Below are 23,649 nucleotides of genomic sequence, written 5' to 3'. Positions count from 1 at the left end.
ATATCAATAAAATAATTTTTTTATTTTTATAGTCAAATTTTATATACTGACTTAACAGATTTTGATAATGTGACATGTTAGAGTAAAAAAAAAAAAAAAAAGGGATAAATGCAAAATTTGTCCATGTGGTTGGCCTAATTTATAAATCACTCCCTGTGGTTTAAAAAATAATTTATAGGTCCTTAGAGTAGCCAAAATAACATTTTACTCACTGAACTCATTTTCCGTTAAATGACTTAACGGAAACCGTTACACTGTCATATCACACTCAATAAAAATAAGACACGTGTTATTTTTTATTTATGCTTTTAAAAAATGACAAATAAGTTTTCCCACGTCATTTTGAGGTTCCAACACACACTCCAAGTCAAATTAAATAAACCTAATCCCTTTATATCCCCTGTGCCGCTGTCGTCTTCATCTTCCCTTACAATTCTTGCCGTCGTCTTCATCTTCCCCAACGATTTTTGCCATCGTATTTGTCTTCATGCCGTTGTTTTCATCTTCCCCACCAATTCTTGTCGTTGTCGTCTTCATCTTCCCCAAAAAAACAACATAAAGATAGAGGAATGCATTGTTTCCGATGCCCGGAAACAATTTTTGAAGATGCTTCAATGTCCAAAAACAAATATGAATTTCTATAGAAAGACTGCCTAAAATGCACTAATCAAAAAATGCAAATACCCAAAAATCTCAGAGTAATTCAAAGATCGAAGATCACACCCATAGGAAGATGAAGATGACGACAAAAATTGTTGGAGAAGATGAAAATGACGGTGCACAGAGGATATAAAGGGATTAGGTTTATTTAATTTGACGTGGAGTGTGTGTTGGAGCCTCAAAATAACGTGAAAAAGCTTATTTGTCATTTTTTAAAAGCATAAATAAAAAAGAATACGTGTCTTATTTTTATTGGATGTGACGTGGCAATGTAACAATTCCGTTAAGTCATTTAATAGAAAAAGAATTCAAAGTGTAAAATGCTATTTTGGCCTACCCTAAGGACCTATAAATTATTTTTTAAATCACATGAAGTGATTTGTAAATTAAGCCAATTACATAGACCAATTTTGCATTTATAAAAAAAAAATTAAAAAAAAAAAAAATTGTGAAACGTGTTTACCGTACGAAAAGTAAATCACGTAAATTGCTTTAGCAGTTTTTTTCCTTTGTATTAAAAAAAAAAATTCACTTGAAAATCACTTGCTCTGTTTTTCTTGCTCTAGAGTACATGTGTGTTGGTTAAAGAGGGTAAAGGAAGGTTGCGGAAGTTGATGTCTGAACAGTCGAATTGAGACACTTGAACCTGCAATTCGTGTTCTTTGCGAGAGAAATTATCAAATAAAGAAGCATGAACAAGAAAGGCTTGTCCATTTTGATGCGAATCAGAATGAGACCCAACAGCGCTGCCAAGCTCTCTCTCTCCCCTCTCACTGTAAGCACCGTAAAACTCAATACTCGGTACCCAATCCTTGCACCGTGTTTGGCTAGAGCTGTTAATTTTGCACTTTTTTGTTGAATTATTCTATAGCAGAACGAGCTAAACCAAACGCAAATGAATTCTCAAGTAAACCAATCCGCTTCGAGCAACACTGAAAGGTCTGTTCTTATATATACAGTTCAAACTCTTGTTATTGTTATTGATTTTTCCTTTTTATACAGGGAATTTGAGCTTGTGAGGGCGTCGATGAACTCGGCGATATCGATGAACAAAACGGAAGTTCTCGATGCGGTGCTCAATGATTTTTCGGCAGTAAATTTCGTGACTAATTGCATTGTTCGTGTTTTGTAGTGAAATTTTGGTGTTTCAATTCTTGTTATGAAATTGATAATGTAGGGTTATTTTAACCTTGATCATGAAAACCGCCGGAGATTACTTCTAGTACTGGCGAAAGAGTATGATCTTAATAGGACACAAGTCCGCGAATTGATAAAGCAGTATCTCGGACTTGAGCCACCTAGTGGTGAGCTTTTGTGTCAATGTGTTAATCTTTGTTTATTGAATTTTGTGAGATTGAGCTGGAGTGGTAGTTTCTAGTTTCAGGCGAGAATGCTCAATCGAGTGGACTAGAGGAGGAAGGCTTGCTCTCGGCTTTCTATCGTACTGAGCGTAATTTGAGACACGCTCTCAATCCGGTGTATGAGGTTCTCTTTGAGCGACTCAACACGCATCCTGGAGGGTTGAAGTTTCTGTCCAGTCTTCGAGCCGATATTCTATCCATTCTCGCGTAAGGTTATGGTCCACGTGACAACTTGTGTAGTCATATTGTTACTTGAATCAAATAGATATAGAATTCCTCAGAATAACATGAATGGAAAATTCTGAGTGTGGTTTAGAGCAATCATTTGTTGGATGCTTGTAGTAATATTTGGCATGTTGACGGCTTGTTAACCCCAAAAAACATTCGGACAATATGTGAAACGGCCTTTCAATTGGGATCTGGAGCCTTTATGAAGAGGTTAAATTTACTAAGTTTTATTATGATTCATCATATAAGGTTTTTTAGATTCTAAGTGATCTTAACCGGTGAACTACAAGATGAACGTTACTAATAAGGAGCTAGGAATTTAAAATGTGATGAATTGATTCTTTTGAATATGCAGAGAGGAAAATATTGCATCTTTGCGGGCATTGGATTCCTATTTAAAGGAGAAACTTAGTACGTGGCTTAGTCCTGCTGCCTTGGAGCTTCATCAAATTACATGGGATGATCCTGCTTCTTTGCTGGAGAAAATTGTGGCTTATGAGGTGTGTTTCTCTTCCCTTTCTTGTCACGCCTTTTGATTTCAATGTTGCATGGCATGGCTTTTATTTCCTGTAATAAATTTCATAGGCTGTGCACCCAATCAGCAATCTTCTTGACCTTAAGAGAAGGCTGGGCGTTGGTCGTCGTTGTTTTGGATATCTACATCCGGCAATATCTGGTTAGCAATCCCTTTCAGCGTTGGTGTTCATAGTGCTAGTTTGTTTATCTGTGGTTGTTGGCTTATCTGAGCATTTCATATGGTTTGTCTTTTTCTGTGGCAATTCAGTTGTTTCTTATAATTCTTTAATAATGTTATCAGAAACACTGATGCCCCAGCCTTTGCTTCATTATAAGTATCATTGTACATGTATGAAAACAATTTGAAATTATCTATTAGTTAGTCTGGAGTTGCATCAGATTCATATAGATTAGCTAGCGTATTGATTTTGAGGGGTTGGAAAAGTGTTAGTAAAATTATTCTCAGGCTCTCTTGTTTTTTACATGTGTAAATTATTTGATGTAGTCTGATTGTAAAATTTGCTTCAGGTGAACCCCTTATTTTCATTGAAGTTGCACTTCTGAAGAACGTGGCTCAAACAATACAGGTAAATTTTTTTACCTTATCTTACTCTGTTCCACAAGGTGATTAATAATTAACAAATATTTCTTTTCTGATAGGAAGTTTTGTGGGATGATCCTCCTATACTTGAATGTGAGGCAACATGTGCATTATTTTACTCTATATCATCAACTCAGGTATGATATTCATTTCTAGATGAATAATAAGAAGGATAAAACATAATGGAAGCGTGTCAAATATATTATATTAATGTTTTTCTGGTACTTTTATCTCATGATGCAAGTTCGGTGAGGGAGACCACTTCTTGTACATGTTAACCATATCATGTGTTACCATTTATTGCTTGCATCTTAAGTTGCCTACTTCCATGGTCACCTCTGTTCATTGGAAATCATAGGTAAATAAAATTGTCTTTATCTTATATGCTCTCTACCCTTGTAAGAATTTTTTTCGTTTTGTTTGGTCTCCTCCATTTCTGTTTTTTTTTCCCTTCTTGTTGTACTTTTCTGGTAATGAAATGATAATGTAAGAATTGAATATTTTAATTTATTAGATTTCAGAATTAACATAACAAATTTGATGGATAAATAGACATGGATGGTCAAAAATCATATCCGTGGTCTCTAAACTATCTATGTATTGTTTATATATATATATAAATAAAAAGATTACTAAATATCAAACTTTCTATTTAGTAGTCTTCTTCCATGTCTCTGATCTGCATGGTTCTGAAATTTTGCAGCCTGGCTTATCAGGGATCAACCTAGGAAAGTTTCTGATTAAACGTGTGATAACATTGGTGAAAAGAGACATGCCACATATAACTGTAAGTATTTCTGTAGATTTGTTGAGCTATATGAATTTGGAAGAGCTACGACCTGTTCCAAAAAATTCTTTCCACTACACAGTTTTGATTGTCTTAATCAAAACGTAATCATTAGTCATTGAGTATTTTACATACACACATACATATATGGTTCATTTTTTGTTCTTAGTCATTATATATTAATATCTCATTTTTCTTGTTACTATAAAAACTTAGGGAAAAATGTACTTAGCCCAATAATATTTACACTCCTTTTGGCACTTATAAGTTATACGGTTATGCCTATAAACTTTAAAAAATGACATTAGACCACATCGAACTACTACTTTTTTATGGTTAATACCCTCTGTCAAATTGCGTGGAAATTGTGTCATGCGACGTCCACGTGCCTTTTTTTTTTTACATGAAGTGTCCAAAATACCCATTTTCTGAGGTTGGTGTTTTTTTAGTTGCTTTGCACATGTCACTATCTTTTTCTCCCATCATAAAATTAGCAGGTTAGGGTTGAGAGTTCTAACTCGTTCAATTAAATGGGTCAGGTTAGAGTTGATTTATATAGTCTTTTATTCATACGTTGACACGACTCGAACCTGACACGCGAATACAAATTGTCACATTTACTAATGAGTGTAAGTTTGAAAGGGCTAAGTGTATTTTCATTCGGTGTTTAATTTTGCCGAGCTAGTAACTTTACCATAAGTTTTTCTTAGTTTTTCTATGAAACAAGTATAATATATTGCACATGCAATAAAATTAAATTGTATGGAATGTGATACATGTATCTTGAAGTTTGCTGTCAGTCTCGTAGGTTTAATCATAGTTCTGCTGTCTTGCTCTTGGCATTATTTACTGACCCTTAGCGATTGTCTACAGACATTTGCAACTCTCAGCCCCATCCCAGGATTCATGCAATGGCTCCTATCTAAGTTGGCATCTCAATCAAACCTTGCTGAAGCAGAAGACATGTCACAGTCATCAGCAAATGGATCTGGTTCCACTTTCTGGGAGAACATACTTGAACCAGAGGAGGAAAAAGCAATTATGGATTCATCTGCGTAAGCTTCATCTTCATTCTATTATACCCATTGATAGAAATGGATCCATTTCATTAAGTAAAAAAAAAAAAAAAAGAGCGTCTCGTCTGGAGGTTCTAAATGCTTTTCAAATCCATCCCTGTTTTTTGGGTAAGGTTCAGATCCATGCTTTAGTGTTTGATCTTTATGTTTTTCCTTGTTGTACTTCCTTCTCATCCTTTATTTTGCAACAAACTTATCCTCCTTTTATAAGAAGGAAACTGGTTGATTTTGCATTTGTGTTTGGACGTGAGATAAATGATATTGATCCCTGAGCACCTGCTTTCCTTGAAGAACTAAAGTAGTCCATCGCTCAAAAATTGGAAATTCCAGATGAAATTTTAGAATGAACTTCATTTGCATTTAGAAACATTAGATTGTAAATTAAGGGGTTTTTTTGTATACCCCCCCGTACTTGATTTCTTTCTCTTTTCTTTAATAATATAGATTTTTTATTTTTATTTTTAATTAATTACTTTATTTTTATTAAAATGAAAATGAACTGTATTACATCCAGATAGAAGGAAAATGAAACTATTGGAACTGTTTATGAAACAATGAGGCCATCTTCCGATAAATTATTTGTACTTAGCTCTCCTTTATGTGAACTTGTCATCTCCCAAAACCAATTGATTGCACATCCAGATAGAAGGAAAATGAAACTATTGGAACTGTTTATGAAGGGATGAGGCCATCTTCCGATAAATTATTTGTACTTAGCTCTCCTTTATGTGAACTCGTCATCTTCCAAAACCAACTGATTGCACATATGTATTCCTAGAGGCCCTTGGATCAATTAGCATGAAAGATACTGTCCGTGGCAGACCCTAATAACTGAACTTAAGCCACCCCACTTTTCATCTCATGTTCTTGAAGTGTGATTTTTAAAGGAACACTACTATTTTGAGTTGCAGGGGTATTGCTGCTGGGAAAAGTGGTATGGAAGTGATGTTGAATTTGCTGACTTCAACAAACTATGAGTGGACCAATTCGGCTGAATTGCTTTTGGTATTAAAACCCCCTCTAATGCGACTGTGTGCCAGGTACATAATAAAAATTAGCTGGAAGTGAGATTTGAGTGAATTGGAAGTGATGTCATACAATAGAGTTCTGAAGTATTGCATAAACTGTGTGTTTTGTTGAAGATACAATTAATAGATGCTTGTTTTCCATTTATAGGTTCCTTCTGCAAGAGAAAAAAAGAGGAAAAGCTTTAGATTCTGTTGCAAATTTTCACTTGCAAAATGGAGCGGTATGTCATGCAACCTTACTTAGCAGAACAGAAAATCTATTCCCTCTAGGCAATGACATGTTTTCTGGCCAACACCAACAGTTACATGGGTTGATCTTCACTTACATGTAGGGTGGGATATGTAGTTCCCATATTTGTTAAATACATGAAGAAACAACAATTTTTAACAGCAAAAATTTAGCACTACTTGAGGGATCAATATGACCAAACAGACGGATTTTTCCCAAGTTGGAAATTTGATTTCTGCTTATTGCATCATTTCTCAATGTGGACAGATGATGGAAAGAATAAATTGGATGGCAGATCGATCAGAAAAAGGTCTTCGTCAAAGTGGAGGTATCATGGTTAACTATGTATATAGGTAATCTTCCTCTCAAGACCCTTTTGTTTTTATTCTCTGATGAGGAACGCTGAGATTCCCACACGTCATATGATTGGTTTGATATGGAAGACACGTGTCCATACCTAAACCAGTGACCATAAATTGTCATATGAAACTTTCCGGGAATGCTTGTGTAATTATACAAAAGAGTAGGCTGAGGTGTCTGTGGCTATCTGTTTGGATTTATTTGGGGGCCAAAAACAATATTTTTTAGGTTTTAGTGCATGAAATCTTAATTGTAATAGAAATTTGATCTTGAATAACATGAAATATGTTGAACAATGAATTGCAGGCTGGAGAATATAGAAGAATATGCTCAATCATATTTCAGCAAAGGGCATATCCATGCATCAGCTGATCTCCGTCGGTATGTTAAGGTAATATGTTGTGCATGAAAGTCACACCTGAAGTATGAGTTGGTATCAGACATGCTACATCTGCTTTTGCTCATGCGTGCACTCACACAGTCACACAAAGATGGCATAATAAGAGCGATCAGACTCATGTTCAAGATAAGCCATTAGTTTTTCATATTTGCTATCCCTAACTTTACTCTGGTTTGCAGCCATTGGAGGAGCATGAAGAAAGAACAGATTAGGAGGTTTCCCTGAACATGCAGACTTATCTCTGTAAATGTCACACACTTGCATAGAGGATAAACCAGCCAATGGCTTTCCATATTGTTCCCTGATTTGCGGCAATTATACTGTTATCAGATTGTTATTGGAGAAGAACAGTCTCATTGATCATCTTATGCGTAGAAGAGCAGTCCTATCGATCTGCTGCAAATTAGAATGCTGAAGACAGACTAGAGCCTAGATGCATAGGGGCACAAAGTTGTCTATTATGAGGGTACAATGCTAATCAAGTTCTTTAAATCATTACATATATTACATTTATGTTACATTTCATGACTATAACTTCAAGCTCACACATGGAGAAGCAGATCGATGCAGTGATCGATTAATTACTTCTCGCTCTCTTGACTATAACTTCAAGCTCACACATGGAGAAGCAGATCGATGCAGTGATCGATTAATTACTTCTCGCTCTCTGCAGGACTGGTTTCTGAGACATAATCCCTCATGAGTCTCGTGTTAGATTCATTGACCATCTGCAAGAAATCAATAGATAATTAAACAAATGCCCACACATATCATACAAAAAGAATAAAGTTTTGATAAAAGTTGGGTCAGAAGAATTTTTTCCAAACTAGTTTAATGATTGGACAAATGACTAATAAACTGAGTTGCAGGAAATTCTTCCAAACATGTATGAGAAAAATATGAAAAGGATAGACTGAAAAAGTTGAATTGGATTCCCGACCTTAACAGCTACTCGCTTCAAGTTGTCCCATTCAAAATCAGTTTTGCAATAAGCAGATCGGACCTAAATTAAAACACCAAGATGCCTTATGATGCTAATAATTTAGTTAACAATTAGACAAATAAACTATCTCAAGTAATTTACTGACCTCTAAGATACGAAGAGCTGTCATGCAGATTCCGTGGACGACATTGTGATTCCCATGGATTAAATCAAAAGTCATGTATATTGTCAAAAGTTGGATCTTTCATGCTAACAATATAAAAATATATACTGTCTGTTTGGTTTAACGGTTTCAAAATGTGTTGTTTGGCCTACGTTTTTAAAAACCGTACTTCCTTTCCGTGGAAAAACGTAAATTTTTTCATGTTATCATATTATCATCTATTTTCAAATTGTTCGCAATTTTGTTTACAAAAATGCGAGTTTGATTTGCGAAATCACGAGGCGAAAGGCATTAGAAAGACTATCATAATTTATGATTGAAAATGGATTTATCATGAATATACCTAAAGCCTTATGCCTTGAAGATTCTCGCATCAAATTGGCACAGAACTTGTCCCCATCATTCAAGGAGTGTCTATTCAAGAATTCCATCAATTCCTCATATGCCTCAGGGTTATAGCTCTGCTCCGGCAAACAACTGGTAACAGATAAAATAATCCAATATACATGATTTAACCAACCCTACATGCTATCTTATATGCATTGGCAGTCTCACTTTCATCATAATGATCCACATACAACTTTAAAGACATTTCCTGGACTAAAAAAAACTGTCTATTCGCCATAATCCATTGCTAACAAAAGCATCTAAACATTGAAAGAAGAACACGCAAATTCAACTCTATCAAACTACGAAGCATGCATAATTAACTGAATATGAAGAAGTAAAGGCTAAGTAAAGAATGTAAAAACAAGGTGAGGAGAGGAACCTGAAGCTGTGCTTTGACAATCCTTACAGCAACGTAAGTGAAGAAATTGTGGAGGTTGTTGGCTGCCTTGGCTTCTGGTGATGCTTCTCCAAATCCTGCATTCAATTACAAACCCCAAGACTAATCTACCCATAAACATAATAACTATTCCCATTTGTTTTTTCTACCACAAACATACGTATTAGATACACATAAAAATACGGTATACCCACCAGGGACATACATCTTTTGGCAGTGCAAGCGAGTGGGTTGAGAGCTCCTTGGCTTGCATGGCCAGGAAGGAGAAACTCTCTTTCTGTTTGATTTCTGCGGGGAAAAATAAGGGAGCTGAGAAAGTGTGAGAACTGCGGAGGATTCCATTGATAATAATACAGCAGCTGAGTGGCCAAGACTTTGGGATTGGTGAGGTCGACCTGAAAGCTCAAATACTATTTCTCATCTCAAACAGAAATATCTCCCGGTTCAATCCCAACGCAGAAAATATCTCTGGGTCTACGTGGCTAGTTCAACATCCTGGAGCGGGTCCATTTCTTTTACGGTTGGGCTTTAATTTACCAGAAATTTTACGTGATATAGTGATATAGAATAAATGTTTTGAATTTTATTTTATTTTATTTGAGGAGCCGACTAATGATATAGTGTTTATTTTACTAAACATTTTTCTTTTTTTTTACGTCAATCGATTTATATTACAGTGAAAATATCAAAGGCTTTTACCAAAAAGGCCCGTTAAATTTATTACTGAACTTACTAATTTACGCACAATCTTACTAAATGGACCGCATTTACTTGTCATAGTGAAAGCATTTTTATTTCATCTCTTGCTCCTTAGTTCTAATTAGTGATATCAATGATGTAATTCAATCTGCTGAATAAAGCAAATGTTATTAATTTGAATTTTTTTTTTCTTAGATATTCAAACTTGTCATAATTCATTAATTTTATATTAAATTTGTGTTGGATCTGTGAATTGTGTAGAAAACTGAAGTATTAAGCAAGGTGAGGCTTCAAGTAAGGAAGTCTAGGTTCAATGAAATGTTAGGCGAAGGTGACTTTGACTTCCTGGAATATTGGTGACAAAGCAAAACCAAGCATGAGACAAAGCATGACGACAGTGATAACCCGTGCTTTGTAGCCTTTGTTGCCTCATCAAAATAAATAAACATAAGCTCTCCAACCCATCAATCATGGTGGGAATATAGCATATCCCAAAACCTCAAAAACCAAATAAATTCTTCTCATCCAAACCCCACAATTTCCCATCTCCATTTCCTCTTCCCAAGATGATATTCCAACAGCCAAAGAGGAACCTTTACCACCCAATCACACTCCTAGCCTTCCATGCTCTCCTCTTCTTCTCTCTCAAAGCTCACGCCAAGTGCAAAAATGGCTGCCACCATGCCTTAGCCTCATACTATGTGTGGCAAGGCTCAAACCTCACTTACATTGGCGACTTCTTTGGGCAAAGCATCCCAGCAATTCTCAATTACAATCCCAACATCACTAGCCCAGATATCATCAAAACTGGCACAAGAATCAATGTGCCCTTCTCCTGTGATTGCCTCAACGATGACTTCTTGGGGCACACCTTTTCTTACATAACCCAGTTTGGTGATACTTATGATAGGGTGGCTCAGTATTATTTTGCTAACCTCACCACCGAGGACTGGGTGCAGAAGGTGAACACTTACCCACCCACTCGGATACCGGACTATGTTCCTATTAATGTCACGGTTAACTGCTCGTGTGGCGACCGACATGTGTCGAAGGATTACGGGTTGTTCATGACGTACCCGCTCCGGCCCGGTGAGAATTTGTCCTACGTGGCAGCGGAGTCCGGTGTGCCGGCCGCGTTGCTAGAGTTGTACAACCCGGGGTCCAATTTTAGTGCTGGGACCGGGCTGGTCTATGTGCCGGCAAGAGGTTAGTAATTTGGTATTCAAAGTCGTATTATTATATTAGTAGAAAAGAGTTTGTGATTTCTTGATAGAAAAACTAAAAACTAAAAACTGATAATTACATTATTGAATTTCTTCGTAATAGCCACAATTATAAGAGGCTCTCGATTGAGCCCACTTGTCTAAACATGATTGTTGCCCGTCCAAATTTAATAATTAAGTAAGCTCAGCATTAGAGACGAATTTAGGGAAGACCGACAGTGACCCTGGTCCCTCAAATTACAAGAAAAAAAAAAAATTTAAGGCAAAAAAAAAAATTAAGGTAAGAAAATAATAATTTAAGGTATTTTTTGCCAATTGATCCCTCCTCAAAAAATTTTGGCCATAAGGGGCCGATATTTTATATTTGAAGTTGAATTATTATATTAGTAGAAAATAATTTATGACATTTTTATGGAAAACTATAATTAAACGATGGTGATTTTTTATAATTGCTTGTTCCTCGAGCAAGCAATTGAAAGACTCTCGGTAAACCCCACTTGCTTGAATAAGTGGACCCTATCAGGAGACTCTTACAATTATAATAGGCAGCTGCAATCCGTCTGGATTCAATAAGTAATTTTGTTTTTTTTCTCTATGGGAGGTTATATGAGGGTGACTTTGGCCAGTGGCAAAAAAGACTGGCGTAAAACAATGAGAAAAATATTGTTTAGTCTCATTCATTGTTGTTCTCTTGGCTGGCAATTTGCCATTTGGTCACGTACACAGTCAAGGAAAACATGGTAGCAGTCTAAGCTGGCATCGTCAACACGGTATCTATGGTCCAAAGTCCTACCCCTTTAAGGGGTTGTATGTTTCTATACTCCGAAGAGTAAAATAAAAAAGAAAAAGAAAAAAGGGGGATCCTCTGTAATTGGGATTGTCTGTCTGTGCAATGGGGCAAACAATTATGGTCCCAAGTCCTATCCCTTCTAAGGGGTTGTAAATTTTCTATACCACGAGGAAAAAAAAAATGGATCGGAATACCCTGAAATTTTCTATGGTCCAAAAATGGATTGGACAGGCCTCTAGCAAAAAATAATTTGATTATTGGATCATTTATCTTCCTTTCTTTGAAAAACTCAATTGGTTTGTCACATTCTTATCATTGAAAAGTTTGGTTTTTGTGACAAGTTAATGAATTAACATTTCAAGGTGGTAGTGGTAGCCTCCTTTAGTTGCTGCAAATCACTGTCAAGGTTGTGGCATGGCCCTTTATGGTCAATAAAGAATGATGAAATTCCATGAGGATCCAACCTACTAGTGACATATTGCTGTTATTATTGTATGTTCAATAATAATGTATGTATTGTATGGGGGCTCCACTTTTACTAACTCTTTCTAGAAAACTTAGTATTTTAGTTAGTCCTATAATTGTTCTGATGTCTTCTTTGATTATCGTTAATCTGCCCTATTAGTTTTGTGATGTCAGTATTCATTTTCAATTCAATAAGTTCACTTTCCATTATAGCATGTTGTGTTGACATTTTTGTCACTAGTAAGATGATTGTATAGATATTTTGTTGTAAAACAAAACAATGCGGCCGATTTTTTTGTTATCAAGCTTTAACATCTTAGTCTCTAATCTTATTCATCAAAAAAAAAAAAATCATACTCTTTAAAGCATCAGTAGTGTATTAAAATGTTAAACCAGAAGTTTGAGTTAGTAGGTGAAGAGGTTCAACTCTCATATAAACAGACCACATTAAGCCTAAAACCCAACTAATATGGAAGTTTTTCATATTCTTTCTCACATCTATGCCAAATTGATATAAAAGTAAAGAAAACAATTACTGGTGTTATTCTATGTTCCTCTCATATGTGACCTCAATGAGTGAAACCCAACAAGTGTTCAAGCTTAGAATCATTATTTTGATATTATGGTAATTACCATTTGTGTCAAGAAAAACTAGATTAGTGGAAAAGAGTGAATGAAATAATTAAACTATTATTCTAAGAAAGTTAAAAAGTGTCTTAGGTATTGAATTTGGCCAAGAAGAAATGGTTTTGATCAAGGGAATATTGCCTGCAATCTAATTGAATTTGAAGCTTGTGTAGACATTAACAAGTTTATCCTCTCACGTGTGGTGGGAACGTTGCTTGCAATCATTCTGAAGTTTTGCCTTTCTTATTTTGCAGATCAAAACGAAAAATATCCATCGCTAAAGTAAGTCATATCATCTTGACACGCTCTCAAATTGCAATGAATGTTATATCATTCATTTATGCTTGAAACACTTCTTCAACTTGACTGACAATTACATCCCGTTGTCCTTTTTTTGCAGAGCAGGTATTTGGGCCTTCTCTAAAATTTGTTTTGTCAAAGTAATAATTAAGCGATTAAATTTACCTTTTCCTATGAGCTTGAGCTTTTGGGATAAGTGGTGATTTAACATGGTATCATAGCCAAAGGTCTTGAGTTCGAACCTTAACTTCGTCAATTCACCCCATTTCAATTAAATATTTCACGTGTTGGGCATCACATAAGCCCACACGTGAAGGAAGAGTGTTAAAGTAATAATTAAGTGATTAAATTTACCTCTTCCTATAAGCTTAAGCTTATGGGACAAGTAGTAATTTAACATGCTTTAATGTTGCTTATTTTTCCTCACTTTTGGTGTATGAGATCAAACTTGATATGCCAAGATGGGCCTTTATTTAATTTCAAGCTTACACTGTGAGGCATTTTAAGCAGGCATTTCAGGTGGAGTCATTGCTGGCATATCAGTTGCAGTAGTTGCTGGAGCTTCAATTCTGGCATTTTGTGTATATGCTGGGGTTTATAGAAGGAAGAAGGTTGTGGAGGAATCATTTTTTCCTGCAGCGTCTGAAGACCAGTATGTTCAACAGAGACATGGTAATCCTTCTGGTTTGATGGACCATCTCATGGTTATTTGGAAAGTGTCACTCATCTGAATTAGTACAGAAATGAGTAACTGTCATGAGTTGTAAAACATATTTTTGGTTTATGCTTTTTGTCTATCTTTCCATGCTTTGATATTTATCCTTCACATGTGTTATCTCAACTGATGAGCATTCTGAATTTGGAAGAACGGCTACTTCTTAAGCAGGATCTGTGAGACCCATAAAGAACTTTTTGTGATGTAAATGAGTTTACACCTTCATTAATTTTAGAACACACATTTTGACACGTGCTTAGTCTTTGGTGGCCTATTTGACACCATGCACGAAACATCCAATCCATAATAGTATTTTATAAGCCAGTGTGCCTCTAGATTAAATGCCTTCACCTGAGCTAGGCGACTCCCTGGGTGCATACTGCTTTATTGCCTTCTTGTTCTTGGATACCAGCCCTTGCCTAGGCCTTAATGGTGGAAATAGCTATAGTTTAGCCAATCTTTGGCTATGAATATGGTTTAGCTACATCAGGGCTCATTTCACTGACCCACTAACTCTTCTGTTAATGTTTCAAAATAATTGTAAGGTTTCAATGGAAAGGCAATTAATCATTGCAGAAATCTCTATCAGGGACAGCTTATAATTGCAAGATCATGGTTCTCTCATAATTTGCCTTATTTTAAGAAATATATTTAGCGAGTTCTCTCTTGCAACAATGTAGACCATTAGATGTCAAATTTGAATTATGGAAGTTTTGGTAATTGATATGACTATCCATTGAAATAGGTGCTGGAAGTACCCCAGAGAAAATTTCAGAAGCAGCCCTTCTTGTTGGCAGTGCTTCGCCAGGGCTTACAGGTATTACTGTGGACAAATCAGTTGAGTTCTCATATGAAGAGCTTGCAAAGGCCACTAATGACTTCAGCTTGGATAATAAGATTGGACAAGGTGGCTTTGGAGCCGTTTACTATGCTGAACTAAGAGGAGAGGTTTGTTGTCCTGCTGTTATATTTCATAAACCAATTCCCATTTACACTCAAACCATTAATGTGACACGAGTCCTATTGCCCTGAAATCATCACAGTAAGAGCAAAAGGTCCACAGACAATCACAGTAAATTCTCTGGGCATTTTTGAAGCAGACAGCCATACTGTCAGAACTAAAAAGATTCTAATCATATAAACTCAAACCATTGTATGTCATATTAGTCTTCTTTGGGAATTCAAAAACCATGTATTTTTGGGTTGCTCATTGCTTCTGCTTGTTTGAACCTTTTCTAATCCATACTTTGATCCTCATCCCTTCTGTGCAACATTGAGTGGCTGACTCTTTCCTCCTATCATGCAGAAAGCTGCAATTAAGAAGATGGATACACAAGCATCAAAAGAATTTCTTGCTGAGCTGAAGGTTTTAACACATGTTCATCACTTGAACCTGGTATTATGTTTTTCCCTGTTATTATATTCGTCACTTTAATCTTTTTTCCTGGTAGGTTTAACATGGTAAAATTCAAAATAAATTTGACAGTTGGCCTAGGCAGTATGCTAACTTGATTATAGCAGGTTGTACATTATAAGTAGAATCTGTTATGTTCTTGGCGAGACCCAATTTGGGGTGGGGGCGCTAGATTGGGCCAGCCTAGTTGGCCAAGGCAGTATTCCATTAGTTCTATAGCTTTTGGCATATCGATTAGGTACCTAACATTAATATCAAGGCAGGCACCACATCACCTATTTGAATCTTGGAGGGGCAACCTATTAAAAAAAAAGGCTACCTAATATCTAAGTGAAGCCGCCACAAAAGTGGAAAGGGTTGCAAGATCTAAAGTGAAAGCCGCCATATAGTGGGTCATCGTGGACGTCATCATGAAAGCATGGTGGATTGTTATGTTATTGGTGAGGGCTTTGGAGTTTTAGCAGTTTGATATTGTAGCAAAAATTGATTGATGAAAAGTAAGAATTTTTTTTTGAAAAAGTGAAAAAGTAGGATTTTGTTTTTAAAAAAAAAAAAAAAAAGTGAAAAAGTAAGAATGTTTGGTATGAAAAATTGAAAATTTTTTGTTTTGTAGTGATTTTTTTATTTGAATAGTAATAAAAAGTAATTGATGTAATGTAAAAAGTAAAAGAATGTTGGAAAAATGAAAAAAGTGAGATGAATAGTATTGAAACGGAATCGTTTACCAAACGCAGCCTGGGATATGGCTGCTAGATTGAACCAGCCTAGTATGGGAGTATGGGATAGGTTTAAGGACCTAATTTTCTGCATTCCATCAACTCTGAAGTTTTTGGCATATCGGTTAGGTACCTAACAGACTCAGTCAAAAAGTTCATCTTCATTCATGATTGATGGATTTGATGCCTCAGAAGAAAAACTCGATTCAACTTTGGCACTGGAGATAAATATTAGAAACTTTTTGTCAAACGTGCATTTTGGTTAAGCCTGCATTTGCTCTATGTGATTGCCTAGTTACTATCAAGTTGTTTATTTTTGTCCAAATAACACTTGCATTGTTTAATTATCTTATAGTGACTGAGTGGTTCTATGTCAAAACTTCATGCAGGTTCGCTTAATAGGATATTGTGTTGAAGGCTCTCTATTCCTTGTGTATGAGTACATCGAGAATGGCAACTTAAGTCAACATCTGCGTCGCTCAGAGAGGGAACCATTGCCATGGTCAACTAGAGTTCAAATTGCACTAGATTCAGCTAGAGGACTTGAATATATCCATGAACATACTGTTCCAGTCTATATCCACCGTGATATTAAATCAGCAAATATATTAATAGACAAGAACTTCCGTGGAAAGGTAGTAAAATGTCTGTATTGATATGGTAGACTCTGAAATCACTTTTATTAATCTAAGTTTTGTGCAGGTTGCAGATTTTGGGCTAGCAAAACTGACTGAATATGGAAGTTCTTCGTTGCAAACCCGTCTTGCGGGTACATTTGGATACATGCCTCCAGAGTAAGAATTTATGTTTTTTTTTTTTTTATTCCTTTCTTTTAATACTTCATTTCATTATTTTCCCAGTCTTTTAAACAGCAATCGTGCATTTTCATTTTACAAATTTGTGTTAAGAGTGAATTTGGCCTTGCAATTTCGCTAGTTAAAAGCACGTTTAAACTAAATCACAGAAAGTGTCCCATTTGAGAGTGCGATTGAATACGTGAAAAAGTCACGTTTTGAAGTCCTAGGCAAGGGAGTGCAGTTTTAAAAAGGCACAATTTTAAAGACAGAACTACGATTTTACCAAACGTTTAACCACATTTTTAAAATTCACGTTTTTATTAATTGTGTTTTTGTTTTCAAACTACGCGGTTTAAAACCCCTAAAACAAAAAGACATAACTGTTTTGGACTCTTGACATTTGCTTGATTCTATATCTTATCTTTCTAATCTTATATTACATGTTGACAGAAAAGGTTATAGAATCCCTTAGTGCATTTTCCATACTAACATGCTTGAACATTTCTTTTGCTAATTTTTTAGAGAAGGTAGCTTTTGATCAGCAGCAGTGTTTGGCTGTAAGAATAGCTTTGTCTTGTTAATCTTAATCAAACACAGAATAAGGGGCAGATCTATTCACACAATCCTTTAAATTGAATAAAATAAAATAATATAAGCTCAATTCATGTTGCCTCCATTATGAGCCTAAATTTTGAACATGTATTTCGGTATATACCAAGCTAGATACCCCTGACAGGAAAACTACATGTGCAAATATGTTTCTTTGTTCTCTCTTATATATATATATATATATATATATATATATATGATTTTAACCAAAACACAGCTAAGCTGAATGCAGCATTTCGTGTGCAGATATGCTCAATATGGTGATGTTTCCCTCAAGGTAGATGTATATGCTTTTGGAGTTGTCCTCTATGAACTAATATCTGGTAAAGATGCCATTGTCAAGACAAATGATATCGTTTCCGAATCAACGGGACTTGTTTCCTTGGTTATTTCCTCTGCACTACCTCTACTTACAACTTATGAATATTCTCCTAAACTCACTTTATGAGAATTGACCCAAATTGTATCCCCTGATTTGATGCAGTTTGAAGATGTTTTTAGCCAGCCTGATCCAAAAGAAGATCTTCTTAAACTTGTAGACCCCAGGCTTGGAAATAATTGCCCATTCGACTCGGTCAACAAGGTTATTTCTCATTCCAATAAATATGAAAATTTTGAACTTTTAATATTGGGTTCGTTTGATAAAACTTTTTAAGTAGTTTTTTTTTTTTTTTGCTTTAGTTGAAAAAATGTTCTAATATGACATAAAAGTAAAAGTGATTTTGAATGTTTTGTGTTTTTAGTTGTTTGTTAATACTTTTGCGTTTTACTAAAAAACAAAAACTTTTTAAAAAAGCGTTATCAGATGAGACGAATGTCTTAAAAGCTACTAATTAAGGCTGATTTTGGTTTGCAGATGGCACACCTTGCCAAAGCTTGCACACAAGAAAATCCTCAACTAAGACCAACCATGAGGTCTATTGTGGTTGCACTAATGACACTTTCATCTTCAACCGAGGATTGGGATGTTGGTGCTTTCTATGAAAATCAAGTTCTAGTCCATCTAATGTCAGGAAGGTAGCTCATGGGGCCTCATGCTCATTAGCAATGCCTTGACAAGTGCCTCATGAAGACAAAGTCCTAGCTTTTGTTTCGGATATGTCTGTAATCAGTAAGAGAGTGAGTAATGCTACTCTTTACAACCATTTTACACCGACTAACATGGTGTATTTTAAGTGGCTTTTCATGTCAGCCACCCAAAAAAGACAGAAGGAGAGCCACTTAAAACATACACCGTCAACAAGTATGAAATGAATACAAAGAATAGCATTACTCAATCAGTACATATCAGTCACAAAGTACCATAGAAGATTTGAGAGAAGCAAGGGAGCGTAGAAAAGCAGATGTTTTGTGGTAGTTCATGTTAAACTATTTCATTTTCTGCAGATTTTTCAGTGCTACCATTCATTATGAGCGCTTTACCCTAATGTATACATATTAACTTCATGTTGTTAGAAAAAAAATACATTAATTCCATGCTGAGGCATAAGGATGTTCCCAGTACTTCTTCAACTTGTCCCATTCTTCCTACTATCTGAATCCATGCATCTGAGTGATGGTGGCATTGAAATCTTAATATTTTCATCTTGGAGGAAACCATCAGGGAAGCGCAAATGCAAACTAACAATAAAAGCATTCCAGAATAAAGATTCTTTGCAATTGACTGCACAAAAAGGGTTACTCTATGCAGCTGATGTGTTCGGTCAGTCAATTGTAACATTTCACATAAGCGTTGTTGATGCACAATTTTCTGAGGGGTGACATGGCACACCTGCTTGGGATTTGCTACGGTGTTCGAGGAGTAGTCAGACCGCTAAAGATCTGCTACGGTGTCCAAGGATGAGTCATAATGCAAAACAAACAAACATAAAAAGGATCAAAACTATCGGTGCTTATTCTGGCAGAAAAGGTCCAATACCTTAGTTAGTATTTTGAAGGAATAAAGTATAAGCAACAAAGAGTTAGAAAGCAAGAGTCCAATTCTTCCTCGGACACCATAGCAGATCCCAGCGGATGTGCCACGTCCCCTCTCAAAAAATTGTGCATCAACAAGCATCAAGTGAAATGTCATGTCAACTTATAAAAAACAAATAATAAAAATTGTAATACGCGTAACAACACTTTGACAATATTATAAGCATTTCTTTTTTCCATGGTAAGATATTGGGAGGGTGTGTGGGTGACATTTCTTAATGCATATCATTTTCTCCAAAGATATAGCGATCTTTTTGTCACAAATGGTGCATAAATAAAAGGGAAACAAATATTATATGAAAGTGTATGATGTTACGTTTAATGTGCCATCATCATTTGCAGGGGATCGAGTCCGCTCTCTTTGTTGTAGCTTGGGCCCTTTCTTTACATCCCATTATTGAAGATGTCAATTCAAACACGTTACATAGCCCATGCTTTGGTTGATGCCACGTATAGAAAGTTGTCTATCTCCATTCCATCACCATTTCAATTCAATAAGATTAATAATTGGTCCCACATATCTTTAATAGCAATTTAATGAAGAAGGTGCTGGAGAAGAAAAAAAAAATGCTGTTAAAGGTCCTATAATTTTATTTTTATTTTTTAAATTATTGTGTCAATTTATAATTAAATAAAAAAAATTGATTTATCAATTTAATTAGTTTAGTGATCGAAATATCAACCATAGACTCTTAAGTCTTAATTATTTAACTAATAGCATTAATATTTGGCTCAGTAAATTTTTTATTTATTTTAAGCTAAAAAATCATCTTTTAATTTTTATTTTAATTACTAAATTTTTTAAAGCACTAGCCATCTTCCACTTTTAGCTAAAATGGCTAACCAAACCTTTTAAAAAGCCCTCCCTTCCGATTAGGAATTAGGATCATTTTCAGTCTATTTAAACGGAAGAATATCGAGTTAGTTATATTATAAGGGTATTTTTGTCCTCTCAAAAGTGAAAAGACACAAATACCACTCAAATATAATTAACCTGGATACTCTTCGATTCAAATGGAAGAGTATTTTATTTTCTCACCATATTTTCTTCCTCTCTCTCTCTTTCTCAGTAGTGGATCAGTGATGCCTGCCGCCCAACTTCTCTCTTTCAGCTGAAGCTTGCCTCCGTGCCGCCTCTCTTAGTCGCTCAAGGTAAACTCTCTCTCTATCTCTACCTTTATTTTAACTATCAACTTTCATTATTTTATTTTTTTGCTAGCCAAATACAATTACATTTTTACTCAAATATATATTATGGCCGGGTAAAATAAAGGAATATAAATGTTCTAAGTCAATTTATAACAAAAACAGGGAAAAGTTGTTGAAAATCATTTTCCAAAAATAAATAAATCAATGAAGACGGACAACATGGGGTACATGGAGGACCATCAATGGTGTCTTCTTCTATTGCATCCAATTGAATCCAACGAACTTAACAATATAAAAAATAGAGTCCAACGATTTGCCATCCCACAATCCAGAGAATTTGTGATTGTCTGAGACTGACTTAGCTAGCCTCACATGTCCAATTGGCATCCATTAAGATAATCACAACATGAATATTATTATGAAGCACAAAAATCTTTTTCTCTGGTCCTGAAATTTTGTGTGGACGGCATGCCCTTAGTCAACTAATCATGATGTGTCTCATTTTCTTCCATTTTGTCTAGATATTAAATTGTGAATGAGTGCTTGGTTGAAATGTTTAAAGGTTTTTTTTTTTTTAATTAACATATAAATATATTCACTTATTATGTCAATCATTAAATAATTAAATTTATTTATAAAATTTTATTAATTTGTTCACTAATATTGTGGGACATGACACTATTGTCCGTGAAAAACACTGTAGATGCCATTTGATATTGGTTATATATAGAGCTTCTGATGTGGGTGCTTTTTTATTTTTATTTTTTTAAGATTTTTCCTAAACATAAAGAAATGAATGGGCTATAGGAAATCTGTTGCTAGTGCTCTAAGAAACGTTGTAGGCTTTATTTGTAATGAGTTATGAGAGTGCTTTTTTTCTTTTTGGATAGAGTTTTTCTCCAAATAAGGTTGGAAGAACTTCCTTCAATCTAGTTTATAAAAATAACATGTGTCCATTTTTTTAATAATATGTAAGATGCACATGAATTTTTAATATTATTTATTTTAACTGTGTCCTCACTATTAAAAAATATGTGCATCTCATATGTTCAAATGACAAATGTTATTTTTATATACTGAGTTGAAGGAAGTTCCTTCAATCCAATTGATGAAAAAGTTTTTCTGTTTAGATTGTCTATTAAAATATTTCTGTTTTTGGAGGAGAAAATAAAAGATTGGAAAACAAAAATTAATGAAAGACAAAGAAAAAAAGTCGGATATTTTTGTCTTTAACGAAAACCCAAAAGAAGAAAATCTGTTTGTCAATTTCTCAAAATGCCTTTTTTTATGCGAGTCCACAGTCCTTCGTGTTAACTTCTCATTCGCCTGTTATGCCCTGAAGTCACAGCGGCGCCGCTCTCCATCGTGTTCATCCGTCAAGCAATGTAGGCTGTCTCCACTTCCAACCACCCCTACGCCCTACGCAACCAACGCGATGTCCACGCGGCCAACCCCCGAAACGTCACCGCACCTTTATCCATATTCATGGCCCATTCCCCCAAGCTTCACAAGTCACAACCACGCGTGAAAACTTCACAATGGCAAAAACCCACTTGAAAATCTTGAAAATATTTAAAAATATTTTATGTTGCGTTTATTTTAAAGAATAATGACTTTAAAGTTGGAAAGATATTCTAAATTCTTTTTTCAAAAGTTAATTTTTAAATGATGTGTTACAATCTCATGAAGTTTATTATTTTAGAAAGTATGTCACTAATTCATAGGATGGTGACACATCATTTGAAAACCAATTTTTAAAAATAAAATCTTGAGATGTCTAGCATTTCTCCTCAAAATAATATTGAAATTATTTGGATAGTACAAAAATATTTTTCTATAACAATTGAAAATCAATAGGAATTCACTCAAAATTGAATGTCATTTTAGGATTGACAAATTGAGTGTCATTTTTCATTAATTAGTATTTTCATCCTTACCAAATACTAAAAAATGAGAAAAAAAAAATTACGTAAAGAGAAACATAGCATAAATTATTAAAATAAATAAATACTAATATAATAAAACTCAACTATTTAATACAATATCTTAAAAATTATGGTTAATTACCATTTTGTTAGAATATATTGTGATATTATGGGAATATATTAGTATTGATTGTAATTGATAAAATCAAGTTAGAATTAAATATATCTGATTTGATCTTATCAATCATATCATTTTGTATTATCTCTCATTTCTATAAATAAGGACCATTTGTATTGTAAAATATTTATTGAATAAAAGCATAATGTAGCCCTTAGGGCTAATATATTCCCATAATATCACAATATATTCTAACACCTTTTAGTACCTAAGTTTTTACTTTTTTTATTTTTTTCTCATCTAAGTTTCAATTTGTATCACATGTGGTATTGGACTTATGGGTAAATACTAATTTACTACCTCTATCAGCCAAATTAATGAATTTAATGGGAGTGGTTTCGGCCACCCTTACTGCCCATCTAAGGTGCACGGTTGAACCACTTTTAAGGCCCTTGGAGGTAGTTCGGCTAACTTAAATGGCCAAAAAATGATGGCCAAAACCATCTCCAAAGGCATTGGAGTGGTTGGGGATGGTCGAATTCACTCTAGATTGGTTACAAGGGTGACCGAAACCACCTAAATTGCAGTTTGTTAGTTTGGCTAATGAAATAGTGATGGAGGTATTAAACTGATATTTACTCATAAGTCAAGTACCATTAGTGATATGAATAGAAACCTAAGTATGAAAAAATAAAAAAAGTGAGAACCTATGTAATTAACCTTAAAAATTATAAGAATTTTAGTGGAGCAATCAGCCATCTACTCGCACCTCATCCAAATCACATTTGCCCACGCACTCCACCCTCCACAACCGCGCGTGAACCAAAACCTCACCACGGATAACCCACGCAAAAAAAAAAAGAAAAAAAAAAAGAAAAGAAAAGAAAAGTAGCCGTTGGTACCCACGTGGCACATTGCCGACACCGAAGGAAATCAGTATATTAGTATATTACTCCCCCACTTGAAGTACGGCTTTTTTCTAATTAAAA

General features: G+C 35.0%; 3 protein-coding genes across 8 annotated transcripts; 2 read left to right on the top strand and 1 right to left on the bottom strand.

Moving 5' to 3' along the window:
• The first annotated feature begins 1,221 nt into the window (after nucleotides 1-1,221).
• Nucleotides 1,222-7,764, top strand: LOC132170695 (uncharacterized). Of its 4 annotated transcripts, none has more exons than XR_009438986.1 (16): nucleotides 1,222-1,435; nucleotides 1,532-1,599; nucleotides 1,663-1,753; nucleotides 1,838-1,964; nucleotides 2,039-2,228; nucleotides 2,605-2,749; nucleotides 2,835-2,925; nucleotides 3,294-3,352; nucleotides 3,426-3,503; nucleotides 4,070-4,153; nucleotides 5,027-5,208; nucleotides 6,141-6,269; nucleotides 6,406-6,478; nucleotides 6,754-6,814; nucleotides 7,153-7,237; nucleotides 7,426-7,764. XR_009438986.1 is itself a non-coding variant. In XM_059581773.1 (16 exons), exons 1-16 carry the CDS (start codon nucleotides 1,352-1,354, stop codon nucleotides 7,456-7,458), a joined length of 1,602 nt encoding a protein of 533 aa, XP_059437756.1. In that variant the 5' UTR covers nucleotides 1,222-1,351; the 3' UTR covers nucleotides 7,459-7,764. The 4 variants fall into 4 exon arrangements, 3 of the variants coding, with proteins under 3 accessions (XP_059437756.1, XP_059437757.1, XP_059437754.1); XM_059581773.1 differs by having other exon boundaries at nucleotides 1,535-1,599; nucleotides 6,754-6,839; XM_059581774.1 differs by having other exon boundaries at nucleotides 2,045-2,228; nucleotides 6,754-6,839.
• LOC132170696 (chaperonin-like RBCX protein 1, chloroplastic) lies at nucleotides 7,510-9,582 on the bottom strand. The gene is made up of 6 exons (XM_059581775.1): nucleotides 9,334-9,582; nucleotides 9,122-9,216; nucleotides 8,696-8,813; nucleotides 8,335-8,351; nucleotides 8,187-8,249; nucleotides 7,510-7,974 (listed from the first exon to the last, which is right to left on the bottom strand). The coding sequence occupies exons 1-6, from the start codon at nucleotides 9,479-9,481 to the stop codon at nucleotides 7,900-7,902; spliced, it is 516 nt and encodes a 171-aa protein (XP_059437758.1). The 5' UTR covers nucleotides 9,482-9,582; the 3' UTR covers nucleotides 7,510-7,899.
• A 693-nt stretch (nucleotides 9,583-10,275) lies between these two features.
• On the top strand, nucleotides 10,276-19,006 carry LOC132171920 (chitin elicitor receptor kinase 1). Of its 3 annotated transcripts, none has more exons than XM_059583334.1 (10): nucleotides 10,276-11,044; nucleotides 13,198-13,225; nucleotides 13,749-13,915; nucleotides 14,704-14,906; nucleotides 15,265-15,354; nucleotides 16,478-16,723; nucleotides 16,791-16,882; nucleotides 17,741-17,771; nucleotides 17,979-18,077; nucleotides 18,351-19,006. In XM_059583334.1, exons 1-10 carry the CDS (start codon nucleotides 10,405-10,407, stop codon nucleotides 18,513-18,515), a joined length of 1,761 nt encoding a protein of 586 aa, XP_059439317.1. In that variant the 5' UTR covers nucleotides 10,276-10,404; the 3' UTR covers nucleotides 18,516-19,006. The 3 variants fall into 3 exon arrangements, with proteins under 3 accessions (XP_059439317.1, XP_059439316.1, XP_059439318.1); XM_059583333.1 differs by having other exon boundaries at nucleotides 17,741-17,879; XM_059583335.1 differs by lacking the exon at nucleotides 18,351-19,006 and having other exon boundaries at nucleotides 17,741-17,817; nucleotides 17,979-18,068.
• The last annotated feature ends 4,643 nt before the right edge of the window (nucleotides 19,007-23,649 follow it).

Source organism: Corylus avellana, chromosome ca2 (assembly GCF_901000735.1).
Source record: "Corylus avellana chromosome ca2, CavTom2PMs-1.0".
Classification (NCBI taxonomy): domain Eukaryota; kingdom Viridiplantae; phylum Streptophyta; class Magnoliopsida; order Fagales; family Betulaceae; genus Corylus; species Corylus avellana.
This window is presented reverse-complemented; position numbering and strand designations above follow the sequence as displayed.